This window comes from Heteronotia binoei, chromosome 9 (genome assembly GCF_032191835.1).
Source record: "Heteronotia binoei isolate CCM8104 ecotype False Entrance Well chromosome 9, APGP_CSIRO_Hbin_v1, whole genome shotgun sequence".
In the NCBI taxonomy this organism is placed as follows: Eukaryota; Metazoa; Chordata; class Lepidosauria; order Squamata; family Gekkonidae; genus Heteronotia; species Heteronotia binoei.
This window is the reverse complement of record NC_083231.1, coordinates 101,152,500-101,166,240: the sequence shown is the minus strand read 5'-3', so window position 1 is coordinate 101,166,240 and position 13,741 is coordinate 101,152,500. Positions and strand designations below refer to the sequence as shown.

At 43.9% G+C, this 13,741-nt stretch overlaps 2 protein-coding genes across 2 annotated transcripts in view; both read left to right on the top strand.

Annotated features, from left to right (window-relative positions):
* The window catches only part of NUDT9 (nudix hydrolase 9), a 131,968-nt gene that overhangs the window by 108,008 nt on the left and 10,219 nt on the right, over positions 1-13,741 (top strand). The gene's annotated exons all lie outside the window — the stretch shown is intronic.
* On the top strand, positions 2,181-12,746 carry LOC132577606 (dentin sialophosphoprotein-like). Its single transcript, XM_060247394.1, has 6 exons — positions 2,181-2,231; positions 5,579-5,617; positions 8,210-9,194; positions 9,925-9,945; positions 10,505-10,629; positions 11,232-12,746. The coding sequence occupies exons 1-6, from the start codon at positions 2,181-2,183 to the stop codon at positions 12,744-12,746; spliced, it is 2,736 nt and encodes a 911-aa protein (XP_060103377.1).

Here is a 13,741-nt window from a genome sequence, read left to right as displayed (position 1 = left end):
GAAGTTCCTGCTACAAAAAAGCCCTGCTTAAGCAACATTTAATTCTGTTCCCTAAACCTAGTATCTTTTCCCATCTTTCAGAGTCATTGAGCCCCGTTCACACCTATAGTCCATCTCAGAAAAACCTATCAAGCCTCTCCCGTCTTTTTGTCCAATTTAGGAAAAAAATCCATTAAGCTATTGTTCTGCTGGCAAACACATCATACTTCCCAGAGGGCACATTTTACCCTATATCAGAAGGCAGTCTGCTCCCAGGAGAGTGTGTGTGTATGACTTAGATCCTCTGCAAACCTCCCCCCTCCCCCAAATTTTGCTGGTTTCTCTTCTTGTCACAAAAACCTTGTGGTTTCACTGCTTCTGTGAACCTTGCCAAGAATTGCAATTATCACCCTCCCTGAAACTTCTCCCTCCTCTCCTCCCTGATTTCCTCTTAGCTGCCTCTTTTATGTGTATTTATTGTATTTGGTTTTATTCACTTTTTAATAAAAACCTTTCCAGATGAACATCTGCCTGGTTTATTTCAAGAGTTCTCTTAAGGGAAAAATCCCTGTATACGTTGATGGAGAATCCCAGTTACCCCTCTTGCTCTGTTTCCTTAAGCTAATTCCCCCAATTAATTAGGAGACCGCTTCTTCGGATAACATATACCTGATTGAAACAAAACACAAGCAGAAGGATTCTCCTAGGTACCATTTTGCTAACCAGCAGCTTGGTATCCAACAGAAGAATGGTGTGGTCCAGTAATTGTTGACCTCACTATGCCCATACACTGCTTGATAAACACATGTTTGATACCTGAGGTTTGACCACATTGCTTTCTTTAATCAGGCTGCTGAAAAGAATACTGCGGTGCAGGATTTTGTGGAAATGAATGGCACACTTTCCATTTTCTGCTTTTTAGTAGGTATAGTAGAAATGAAGGTGTCTGTTAATAAGGATAGCTTCTCACATGTTTTGCTGTTTCCACACAGTTGTATCCTATAGAGTCTCTTTGTTTGCTCTCGCAGCTAAGAAGATAAGACAAGAGTAATATCAAACGTTGTAACTTCTTGAGGTTGGCCCTTCTGGGAACTTATAAGATGGGAACATAACCAAATAAAGCAGACAGATGGAAATCTTCATCATGCCACTGTGGCCACATAGGAGAAAGTAATTTAAAAATGTACAATGGGAGTAAGGTTTTATTATGACAATTATAATTCAAGAAGCATTTTAAGGTAGATGCTGAGCTGATATAATTTAGTGCACCTTCCAGTGATGTCAGGAGTGTGCGGCATATGCAAATGAGTTGTGCTAATGAGCTCCAGCATCTCTTCTCCAATGAAATGACTCCTGTCTATACCCAATGGATTTAGAAGGGAGTATCTCCATTTCAGGGCTCTTTTTCTAGCAGGAACTCCTCTGCATATTAGGCCATGCCCCCTTGATGTAGCCAATCCTCCTGGAGCTTACAGTAGGCCCTGTACTAAGAGCCCTGTAAGCTCTTGGAGGATTGGCTACATCAGGGGGCATGGCCTAATATGCAGAAGAGCTCCTGCTAGAAAAAGAGCCCTGCTCCATTTAGGATGGCACGAAGAATCACTAATTGAGGACCCTCTTTCCTGTAAAAATAGGATTGCCGGATAACCCATTGAACGATAACTGCTCTTGCATTTTTTATAATTTTTAAAATAATCTTTGGAAGGAAAAGTTGGGTGCATCAGGATTAACTAAAGGGGAGATTCCTTATAACGTGAGTAATTAATGCCTATCTCAAGCAAAGCATTGGTTTCACCAAAAAAAGGGAATTCACTGGGGAAAACTGCAGATTATAAAGTTGGAGTACCACAGTGGGGAAAAGAAATGTCTGGGTAACCGTGTTTAGAGGCACTGCTAGTTACTTAGCAAGTTGATTCTATATATTTAAGAGATGCTAAACTGGCTTCATGGGTGCTTTCTAATTAAATGAAAAGAGAGAAAAAAAAGGTCTAGTCACTCTGGAACCAGGTTGATTCTTGAGCCTATGAGGGTTGCTGTCCTGGTAAGGAAACGTGGGTGGTTAATATGTATTTCATGACCACCATTGTGTCGTAAAAGCACCCCAAGAGCAATGATTGGATAGTATATAATTGAAGCAGAGTTTAAAGCTCAGCAAGTTCAAAGGTGACAAGCAGAGCTTCACCCAAAGCAGTTGCAGTGATATGGTGGAGAAATCCAAGATCCTGAAGGTATCGCCTTCCTTGGAAGTTAAGGTAAGAGATTATTGATCATCAGTTGTTTTGTTGATTGGCTATTTCATGAGTTAAATTTGTCTTCACTTTTCTTGTATGGATCTCAAGATAGCATAATATAGGATTCTTGGGCATTGACTAGGCATAGATTGCTAGATCATGCATTTTGCAACTGTATCCTGGGAATATTTGCACTGTTCAAATCAGTCCGAGTACCAGTTGGCATCACTAGCATAGCTGTGACTGAGAGAGAGAGAGCCCTTAGGAGTGAAGCATGTCTCCACTGTAGTCAGTGATGCTACTCATGAGTAAAAAACCCCTGAAAGAACCAGAAATCCTAATTTAGATTCATATTTTTCCATCTTGTAAACAATTTATGGATCATTCTCTGGTCAACATTTTTGTTAAAACAGCAATTAGAAATACTGAGCAAGCTGGTAGTCTTTCAGTGTATTCTTACCATTATGTGTAAGTTGCTGTCAAGTCTCAGGCAGCTTATGGTGACCCTGTGGCAGGAGATATTCAGAGGTGCTTTGCCTTTGCCTTTCTCTGCATAGCAACCCTGGGATTTCTTGGAGGTCTCCCATCCAAATACTAACCAGGCCTACCTGCTTAGTTTCTGAGATCCTATAAGATCAGACAAACTTGCACCATCCAGGTCAGGGCATTATTACCATTATGGGTCTTGAATCACAATTCAGTTTTTCTAATTATTAGAGAAGGCAACACAGAAACATAATTTTTGCAAATACACGCATTCAATCAATCTGTATTTGAAGGAAGGATGGGAATAAGCAACCAACCATTATCTTGTGATCTACCCTCCCATTATGGGGAAGGACGGACTATAAATCTACTAAAAAATAAAATAAAATCTGCAAAAGAGATCCCAACGGCAAGAACCAGCATCTAATGGGCAGCATGAGGAGTGGCTGATTTGGGATAGTAATTTTATTGTTTATGCTCTAGCTGTAATGTAGACCAGGCCATGACTTCACTGGGGGAAAAAAGCTCAGAGGTTTTCTTTTTTTTGTCAGCAGCCTCTGAGAAAAATCTACCGGAAACCAACATCCTGTGAACAGGCTCCTTTACTCCATTTGATTCAATTCAGTACACAGTGACATAAATCAATCAATGTTTGTAGCCTTTTTGACTCTGAGATATGTCCATCAGTATGCCAAGGTTTTGTCCTGATCTGGGTCTTGTAAGATTTCAGAAGCTAAGTAGGGTCAGCCCCGGTTAGAACTTGGATGGGAGATTCTTCAAGCTAGTCCAGGGTTGCTTTGCAGAGGCTGGTAATGGCAAATCATCTTGGAATCACTCAATGCACAGCAGCCAAGAAGGTCAGAGCGCCTGCTCCGGCTGCAACGCCACTGAGGATGTTCTCCGCAGCTGAGAACGAAACGTCTGGAAGGAAAACTTTCTCCAGTAGAACACAGCACTTGAGCCCGAAAGATTCTACAAACCCTAATCATCTTGGAATGTCTCTTGAAAACCTTACGGGATGGCCGTAAATCAGCTGCAACTTGATGGCATTTTCCACCACCATTCCAAGGTTTTAAACAAGAACCTGGTCAGGGAAATTAAATAATAATCAAATAGCTACCAAGTTTAAAGGAGATTCTTAGAGCATTTTTGGAGTTACCTAATAGAGCTATCCTATTCAGAGTTACTCCAGTCTAAGCTCATTGATTTAAATGGATTTTGACTGAAATAACTCTGCATAGGATTTCACTGCCATGGTTGGATCTCCTGTCATATTACTCCTGCATATTACACAGTCCTTAGGAGGTGTGATATCCATGTGGTTGGATTTATAATGATGTATTTGCTTGCAGTCCCTTTATGTGATACAGACCGGGTCCGCTGATGAAGATGAAAAGAATGATTGTGTTTCTTTGCTTTATGGCAATAGCTTGGACAGCCCCAGTAAGTCTTTCTTTATGGCTTGGTTTTGTCAATGTAAGACCCTATTCAGTAATGCAAATTAACAGTCAATTTTGTGTGTAGAAGGAAATGAAGAGATTTTTATGCAAAACCAAAGGGTCATGTGCAGGAGCATCTCTTTATAGTTTAAGGGTACATGGAACACTTGACCTGGATGGCCCACGATAGCCGAACCTCATCAGACCTCAGAAGCTAAGTAGGGTTGGCCATGGTTAGTATTTGGATGAGGAGCCACTAAGGAAGCCCAAATTGCGATGTATAGGCAGACAATGGCAAATCACCTCTTTTTCCCCCTTGCCTTGAAAACCCCACAGGATTGCCATAAGTAATCTGGGACTTGATGGCATTTGATGCGCACACATTTCCGCAGAACAGCTCAAGGACAAACTTTAAGGCAGGGGTGTCAAACATGTGGCCCAGGGGTCAAATCAGGCCCCCAGAGGGCTCCTATCAGCCCTGCAAGCAAGACACTGTTGTCTGCTTCCTTCTGCCTCCCTTGCTTCCTTCTGCATCACACTTGCTTTGCCAGGCTTAATCAAACGCACAGCAGAGCTACTGAGCCAAGCCTCTCTTTCTTCTATTGGCGGAGGCTCAACAAGCCGGTGAAGTGGATTAGACTGAGTATGCATTTGTCTGTGGCCTTTATAAAGTTTATATCTCCCCTACCTGGCATTACATTTTATGACACACATGGTCCAGCCCGACAAGGTCACATTTATGTCAGATCCGGCCCTCATAACAAATGAGTTTGACACCCCTACTTTAAGGGCTTGCACAGGAACATCCTATCTGCCACTCATTGAATGATTTCATTGTCTTGACAGCATGCCTGAAAACACTGCACTGTGTAGTAAATACAGGTTAGAGTCAAATTAAACATGGCTATGAGGTCTGTAAGAAGGATTTTCTGTATTTTAAAAAAACTCAAAGCATTTGTGGCAGGCCTCTAATCTGGTGATGGGGGATTAATTATTTCCCCCCATGATGTCTTTCTGATTTAAAACTGTTACTTACCCTCCTACCAAGTGAGGAGGAGAATAGTAGCTTTCAGGTGGAGAATTTATATTGGAAATCTGGTGTGGGATAACTGTTAACCCCTTTCATCCAGACCATGACTTCAATTGTAATCACTTGTGTCTGCTTTGATTTAAACAACAACAACAGCAACATTTTCCAACTGTGGATCTCCCATGTCATGTTTAATTTAGCCTATTTAGAAGAATAATTACCCAAATTAAAATTGGTGACTTTTATGTGGCCATTTAATGCCATTTCTAGTATCTGTCCCACTCCCATTTTTAAATGCTCCCATTCTGTTACATTAATTCCTAAATATAATGTTTTTTTTTAAAAAAAAACACTTGCTCTAGAGTATCACTGTGGATTATTTCCATTTCTACTATATTTTCTGATTTTAACAGGTCTCTCACAATGAACGTAGTTGCACGGGAGACAATAAGGTGAGTTTATCTGGGCAAAATGTCTTGGGGTGTGACTTGGTTTTGCCAGGATCAGATTTCTTGTGATTAATTCAAGATTCTCTAATGTTTGTGATATATCAGAGGCAAGAGTCTCCTTCTGTGAATGAGGGTTGCTAGGTCCCCTCAGCCATCTGCAGGGGGTAAGGAGCAATACTCCCTCTTAAGATGTGGAGTCTTGTGAGCAAAAATTCTACTCTGTGAGCTACTGGCATTAAAGCTACTACTCTGGGGCCATTTTTCCTGAGCTAAGACAAAAATGTGTGAACCAGAGGCTAAAAAAACCTGTGAGCTAGCTCGCACTAACTCAGGTTAGAGGGAACACTGGTGAGGAGATAGAGTTGTCAGTTTCAGGTTGGGAAACTCATGATGATTTGGGAGTGGAGCCTGGGGAGGACAGGGACCTCTGTGGGGTACAATGCCCTAGAGTCCACCCTCCAAAGCATCCATTTTCTCCAGGGGAACTGATCTCTGTGGTCTGGAGATGAGTTGCCATTCTGGGGGAACCTGAGTTCCCATCTGGAAGCCGGCATCCCAACCCTGGATGTGCCTGACAATGTAGGGTTTTGCTGCACAAACTGCCATGAATTAGGCCAGCCTTTAAAATGTGAGGGGAAATAGCAAAAGGAGACAACAAACTCATTTGGCTCCACCTCAGGCACGTGCCCCTGGTGGAGTAAACAGAAAAGGTCAGGTGATGCTATCTTTACACCCAACTGTGTGACTGTGTCGTTTTCAGGGCCGGTGCTAGGCTTTCTGGTGCCCTAGGCGAATCACCCACTAGCGCCCCCCCACTTATAAAAAGAATATAGGGAAAATGAAGAGAAACTTTTCACATTTTTAATTAACTGATTTTTAATTTTAATTTTTTTTTTAAAAAAAATGTGATATGTTATTTAAAAAATTGTGATAATAAGTGCTTGCTGGCCACACCAGGAAAGAAGGTGGCGGGATAGGAGGAAGTGGGAGACCAAGTCGCACATTGGGGAGAGGGGGGTGGCTTGGCTTTGTTGAGGGCAGCTTGGTGACGGGAGAAGACAAGGTGACAGTGGTCAGGAGCCAGAGTCATGTATCTGGGAGGGAGAACCCAGTAGTGCCCCCTAGGCCAGGTGGTGCCCTAGGTGACTGCCTACTTTGCCTACTCCCATGCACCGGCCCTGGTCGTTTTGATCATCCACTCCTTTGAAAAGTGATGTTTGGCCATTCAGAGTCCGCCCAGGCCTAATTTGGTACTTCCTGAAAAAAACTAATATTTAAAGAACAGTGGTTTTCCTGTCTGTGCCAAATTAAACTCCCGTTTTAGCTCCTGTCACAAGTTCCAGCACACAGTGTGAAGCCCGAAAACAGGCCACCCACCTGCTGTTGTCTTCAAACACATAAGTCTCAGAGAAATCAACAGTCGACATCAGACAAACAACATCCAGCCCTGCTACATTAGTTCAGAGGGGACTGAATGTTTGCATAGTAAAAATGGATTAGCCAAGAAAGTAATGCAAGGTTATTGTTGTATGCTTGATGTAATAGCTATTTAATAGCTATTAAATATTAAACGTTTAATAGCTGTTCTGAGAGGTAATAGAATAAGACTGACAGGTCAATATGGGTGTTTGTTTTGTTAAAATACATAACATAAGTAGAAGCACAAGCATATATGAATTTGCCCTATGTTGACTCAAATTATTGACCCATCTAGCTGATATGGTTTACTCTGACTGGCAGCTCTCCCTGGCAATGAAGGGTCAGAAGATACCATGAAGGGATATGCTGGCCTGCTATTATTAACATACCTTTTTGCTGGTATAGTTACAGTGTAGTCCGAATAAGACTTTTATACTCTTCTAAGTTCATTGCAGTCAATGGGCTTTGGAGGACATAACTCTGCTTGGTGACCACACTGTTAATCTTCCTGTGATTCCATACTTTGGCTGGTTGTGGTGGAGCACTGACTGATTTGGCAGATATATCTCAAATTTCAGGATCAAGGCTGTCTGCTGGCTTGTTTTATGGCTTGACAATTTTAATGATAATTTAATGCCATTTTTAGTTGTTGCATTTCCTTATTTTATGTGTTTTGTTTTACTTTATGGTGTTGTGAGTTGCCTTTGTGAGTTGCCCCCAGCAGCTCTCCAGAGAGGCAGTTTATACATTTTTCACATAAATAAATTTTGATGGTACTGTCACTACATGAAAGGGAGCAATCCTTAGGGCATCTACTCAGAAGCAAGTCCCATTTTATTTAGTGGGGTTTACTCTCAAGAAAGTGGCCTTAAGACTGCAACCAGAGAAATTTAAAGTGGTTTCTACACAGAATCTAGAACAGGGGTGGCCAACGGTAGCTCTCCAGATTTTTTTGCCTACAACTCCCATCAGCCCCAGCCATTGGCCATGCTGGCTGGGGCTGATGGGAGTTGTAGGCAAAAAAACATCTGGAGAGCTACCGTTGGCCACCCCTGATCTAGGGCATTCAAAGCAGCTCTTTGTAGCAAGGTTTACACAGAGAGGAGTTATATGTTGAGTTTTGTTGTCTTTTTTGTTTCTGTTTGAAAGGACTCATGAGTATATATCTCTTTAAAGGATGTATCAGCTGCAAGTAATGTCAGTGAACACGATGCTGTGAAGAATAGCCAGGAATATTTTGAACACCAAAATGCAAAGAAAGCCAGTGGAAATACCAGTCTTACCAGTGAAGGACATGGTGGTGCTAGAAGTGAAGACAGCAGAATAAAAGAATCCCACGCTACTGCAAGCCTAGTTGTTGGAGCGGCTGATTTTGTTGATGGCAATGGAAATGGGGGTGGGAAAACCAAGCCCAACCTTAGCAAAATACCTGGAAGTAAGAGAAACAAAGCTGCCAATGGAAATGGTGCTGGAGGGGAAAGTATTAATGGTAACATAGAAGATGGTGTCTTTGGCTCCTCACCCAATGGGACTGGGAGACGAAATGTTCATGATACAAGTCAAGCAGAGCTTTCTAGGCTTGATCAAAATGATAAGAAGTGCAGCGATAGAGAGAAAGCTGCTTCTCGAAATAAGGTTGGAGATAGACGGGATGATACTGTAGGAAGCCATAGCAATCAGGTTCAAAGCCTAGCTAGCACAAATGTAGGTGTACCTGAAAGAAGAGAGCCTGCAGATCACACAAGTCTAAAGTTTATGAGAAATAAGGTCTATGGAGAAAGTATACAGTGGACAGACATGAATGAAGGTGCCAGTGGTCATGGCGGAGATACATCTGAAGAAGGATCTACTGATGGTTGGAGTGATGGAAACTCTGAAGACACTAAGGATCTTGGGGCAAATGAGACTGAAATGCATGGTGCTAGGAGCAAAAGTCAGGCTCATGACAGTACAGGAATAGCCAGTCCTAACAATGGAGGAGATGGTGACAGAAGCAGCCTAGATGATTCTCTGAGCACCAGTGAGGAAGACAGTTCCCAACAAGATAACAGCATGAGTGTTGAAAAAGATGAAACTGTGGAGTTATGTGACAAAGCAAAGAAGAATGAATACATCAGCATTCAAAAGAAAAGGAGTGGGCTTCCAGTTTTGAAGGGCATTGGTAAGGTAAATTAGACATAGAATTATTATTCTGTATTGGGGTCTTTTTTTGGTGCTCATTGCTAGTTTTGCACAGGAATTTTGGAGAGTGGAGACAACTCAATGATCTTTATATTACTGCCTGTGATATGTTGTAAGTTGTACAATCATTGTGACATAAGAATTCTAGGCTGGATACAATAACTTCCTTCTGCTAAGTCTTCCACAGCCAGAAGAAGTCTTTCTCTGTCTGAAGAAGATTTAGGGGAAACTAGTCCTTGGATTCAACTCTCTGGGCTGAAACCAACAACATCAAAAAGGCTAGGGGTGAATTCTAGCAGGAGCTTGTTTGCATATTAGGCCACAAACCCCTGATGTAGCCAGTCCTCCAAGAGCTTATGTAGCCATTCCTCCAAGAGCTTAGCAAAAAGAACCTTGTAAGCTCTTGGAGGATTGGCTACATCAGGGGTGTGTGGCCTAATATGCAAAGGAGCTTCTGCTAGAATTCCACCCTGATAAAGGCTATGCTGGAAGATCCTGGGACCTGGATGGGCCAAAGCCATGTAGGTGTGAAGGCTGTAATTAAAGTAGGGGATGGAGTGAAACTCAGAGGTTCTGGAACTCCATTGCATCCCTGGCAGTACAAGACATCCACCTTTCACATAATGTCACATCTGAAGTTGAACTGGGCCCTCCATGTAGAGGCTGGTATTAATGATGACTTCATCTGTGCATTCTTTTCTCCCCTGAAGGGGATGAACCATACCAGTCAGGTATTTATATATAGGAACCACCACAAGGAGAAAAACCCTCAGCCATGACATGAGTAGACACCTCTTTCACCATGCACATTGGAGTACTTCTCATGTGAGCTTATTTAACAGAGTCTGCTTACATGTTATGGTGGCCCACCTGCTTACAAGAAGGTGGCAATCTTTTCAGTCATTACAACCATGAGTTCTGGGAGCCCACTTACAAGAGCATGTGCCATCTATAGTGCTTCCAATATCACAGTGGGTGGAGTACAGTAATTTCAATCAGAGGTGGATGGCAGGCTGACTCTTCTATTGCTTTATGCACATGGCACCCCAGGTAGACTCACTGCCTGCTGTCCCAAGCCCCTGGGGGACCTAGGCGTGTGCACACACACACCAGGCCGGGCCACCACCCCTCCCTTCTCTTCTTTTCTGCTGCATCGCAATGTGCCTCCACACTCCACTGCCCCTACTCTGAGCACACCACTAGCCTCAGCCCTACCTGCTTCGTTGCGGGCACCTCGGCATTCTCTCTTAAGAGACCACTGGAAGAGGCTTCGCTCCCCCTCACTTCCAGAACTGATGGAGACAGTGGCAGTCAACCACACAGCAGTGAGACTGAGGATGTCAGAACTGGAGCTGAGTGAAGCCTCATCCAGCGTTCTCTTAAGAGAGAACACTGAGATGCTCGCGTCAAAGCGGGTAGGGCCAAGGCTAGAGGCACTCCTCTGAGCACGCCCTTGGGCTGGGGTGTGGGTGTGTGTGAAAGGTGGTCCACCGCAGCCAGCTGGCAGACAAACAGCAACTGTGGCAGCAATGGTGGGGGGAAATTAGGCATTTGTTTTGGGTACCAGGAGGGGGAGAGGGCTCAATTCAGTACCCCCCTCCTGACATCCTAGGCAAATGCCTGGTTTGCCTAGTGGCCAAGTTGGCCCTGCTCTCAGCCAGGCTTGGACCTGAAATAAAGCCCAGTGGAAATAAAATCAGCTTGGATGGGGGAAGGAGAAGAGTGTAGTGGACAGGGGAATGGAATAGCAACACCTCCCCCCTCCTAGCTCTTCACTTAAACCACCAGTCCACTGCACTGGTTTATAATCTAGTGCAGCCTGTGATCTTTAGAGGCATCAAATCAAGCTGAAAGCAAATATAGCCGCTTCAGTAATTTTTCTGATCGCACTCATAAATCAGCAAATGAAAACTATCTCAGATATTCAGCTTCAGACTTTGGATCTTCTGCCACATCTGTGTTTGCTTTGTTCTTCTTTATTTGCTTTCATTCATGCTCTTCTCTCCACTGTCTTCAGGGCAAAAATGGACACAAGAAGAAGGGAATGGCTGGCAACCGTGGTGACTTGAATGAGAAAAGAACTGTCCTCCCTGATGACAGGAAAGCCATAGGAGGGCTTTCGAACACGAATAGGTCTCAAGGTGCCTATAAACATAGGAACAAGCCTAGAGAAGACTCCAGAGACATCAGCAATGAAGACGAGAGCAATAATTCTTACAGTTTTAGTGATGAATTCATGCAAGGAGATAGTCCCAATGACAGCCATGAATCTGAAGGCTCTGAGAACAGTGAACAAGATGAGGCAGAGAGTACCAGTAAAGATGCAAGCGATGAGCGGTCAAAGAGCAATGGTGGAGATAGTGACAGCCAACCACACAGCAGTGAGACTGAGGATGTCAGTCAATCAGCAAGCAGTGAGAACAAACCTGGTAGTGGTGATACCAAATCTGACAGCAGCAGTGAGAGCGAGGGCAAACCTGCTAGCAGTGAAAGCAAATCTGATAGCAGCAATGAGAGTGAGAGCGAACGGGATAGCAGCAAATCAAACAGCAGCAGTGAGAGCAAATCTGAGAGCAGTGAGGGCAAATCTGACAGCAGCAGTGAGGGCAAATCAGACAGCAGCAGTGAGAGCAAATCTGAGAGCAGTGAGGGCAAATCTGACAGCAGCAGTGAGGGCAAATCAGACAGCAGCAGTGAGAGCAAATCTGAGAGCAGTGAGGGCAAATCTGACAGCAGCAGTGAAAGCAAATCTGAGAGCAGTGAGGGCAAATCAGACAGCAGCAGTGAAAACAAATCTGAGAGCACTGAGGGCAAATCAGACGGCAGCACTGAGAGTAAATCCGAGAGCAGTGAGGGCAAATCAGACAACAGCAATGAAAGCAAATCTGATAGTAGTGGAAGCAAATCTGTGAGCAGTGAGGGCAAATCGGACAACAGCAGTGAGAGCAAATCCGACAGCAGCAGTGAGAGCAAATCAGACAGCAGCAGTGAGAGCAAATCAGACAGCAGCAGTGAGAGCAAATCAGATAGCAGCGATGGTAGCAGTGAGGGCAACTCTGACAGCAGCAGTGATACCAAAACTGACAGCAGCAGCGAAAGCAAATCTGAGAGCAGTGAGGGCAAATCAAGCAGCAGCAGTGAGGGCAAATCAAGCAGCAGCAGTGAGGGCAAATCGGGCAGCAGCAGCGAGAGTAATAGCAGTGGTGAGTCAGAGAACAGCCAAAGCAGCAGTCGAGCAGTTAGCAGTGAAAAGGACACCCAGTCAAGCACCAACAATGATGCCAGTGATGAGTCAAAGAGCAATGAAAGCGAGAGCCAATCAGCAAGCTATTCTGACAGCGGGATGGTGTCGATGAGTGATGAAAGTGGTGCTGATGGCAGCGACGTGACAGATACAGCAGAAAATACAAGTGACAGTGAATCTGCAGAGAGCAAGGAGAGCGACGGCGACTCTCCTTTTGGCAGTGTGGACAGTGAAAGCGAATCCATAAGTGAAGGCAGTGAGAGCAATGACTCAACCAGTGATTATTAATCCAAACTGAGGCCGAACCAACCGAATATAGTTTATGGGGGATGATCATTGTTCCGAGGGGAAGAATAAACAAAGGGCCAAATCAGATGATTCATATACCTATACATAGTGGGGAATGCACCTAATCAATCACCTAACTTGGCATGCTAGTCCAGTGACATTGGCTGGCCATGCAGTAGCATCCAATACACATTTTTTTGGCAAATGCAATTCATAGTCTACATGTGTGCAGTTGATCTCCTAGGTCAAATCCAGGAATTAACCATATGTGCAACATCTGTGCACACTGGATTTGGATCTGTTAGCATGTTAAATCGCTGCCTGGCTTGTCTGTTGGTCTGGTGCACCAGGTGGGAGGTGAAGGACATTCTTCACTTTGCATCTGGGGTCATGCATCATTTGAACTGGCAGGGAGAGCAGCCCTATGCACATTGATCCTGCAGGCTGTTTTTGTAGCAGAAACTTCTTTGCATATTAGGCCACACCCCTCTTATGTAGCCAATCCTCCAAGAGCTTACAGAGCTCTTATTACAGGGCCTACTGCAAGCTCCAGGAGGATTGGCTACTTCAGGGATGTGTGGCCTAATATACAAAGGAGTTCCTGCTACAAAAAAAGCCCTGTTGATCTGAAAGCATCAGTCTTGGACATAAATGGGAATTCCAAGGAAGTATATTTAGGGCAGGCTCCAAGTCGTTTTGGAGTGATTGCTAGGACAAGAAGCACCATCCAAGAAGCACCATCTCAAGGGGTTGAGTCCCCCTCACTGGCAATATTTAAGCAGCAGCTGGACAAACACTGGCCAGGGCTGCTGTAGGCTAATCCTGCCTTGTGTGGCCCCTTCTAACTCCGTGATTCTATGATTCTGTCAGACATGAAGAAAGAAGTTGTTGTGTCCCTGGAATGCTTTAAAATAGTATGCTAACGTTGCAATAAATTATACCTCATCTTCACGCAATGAATTAATGATTATTGATAAACAGCAAATTTCATGTCC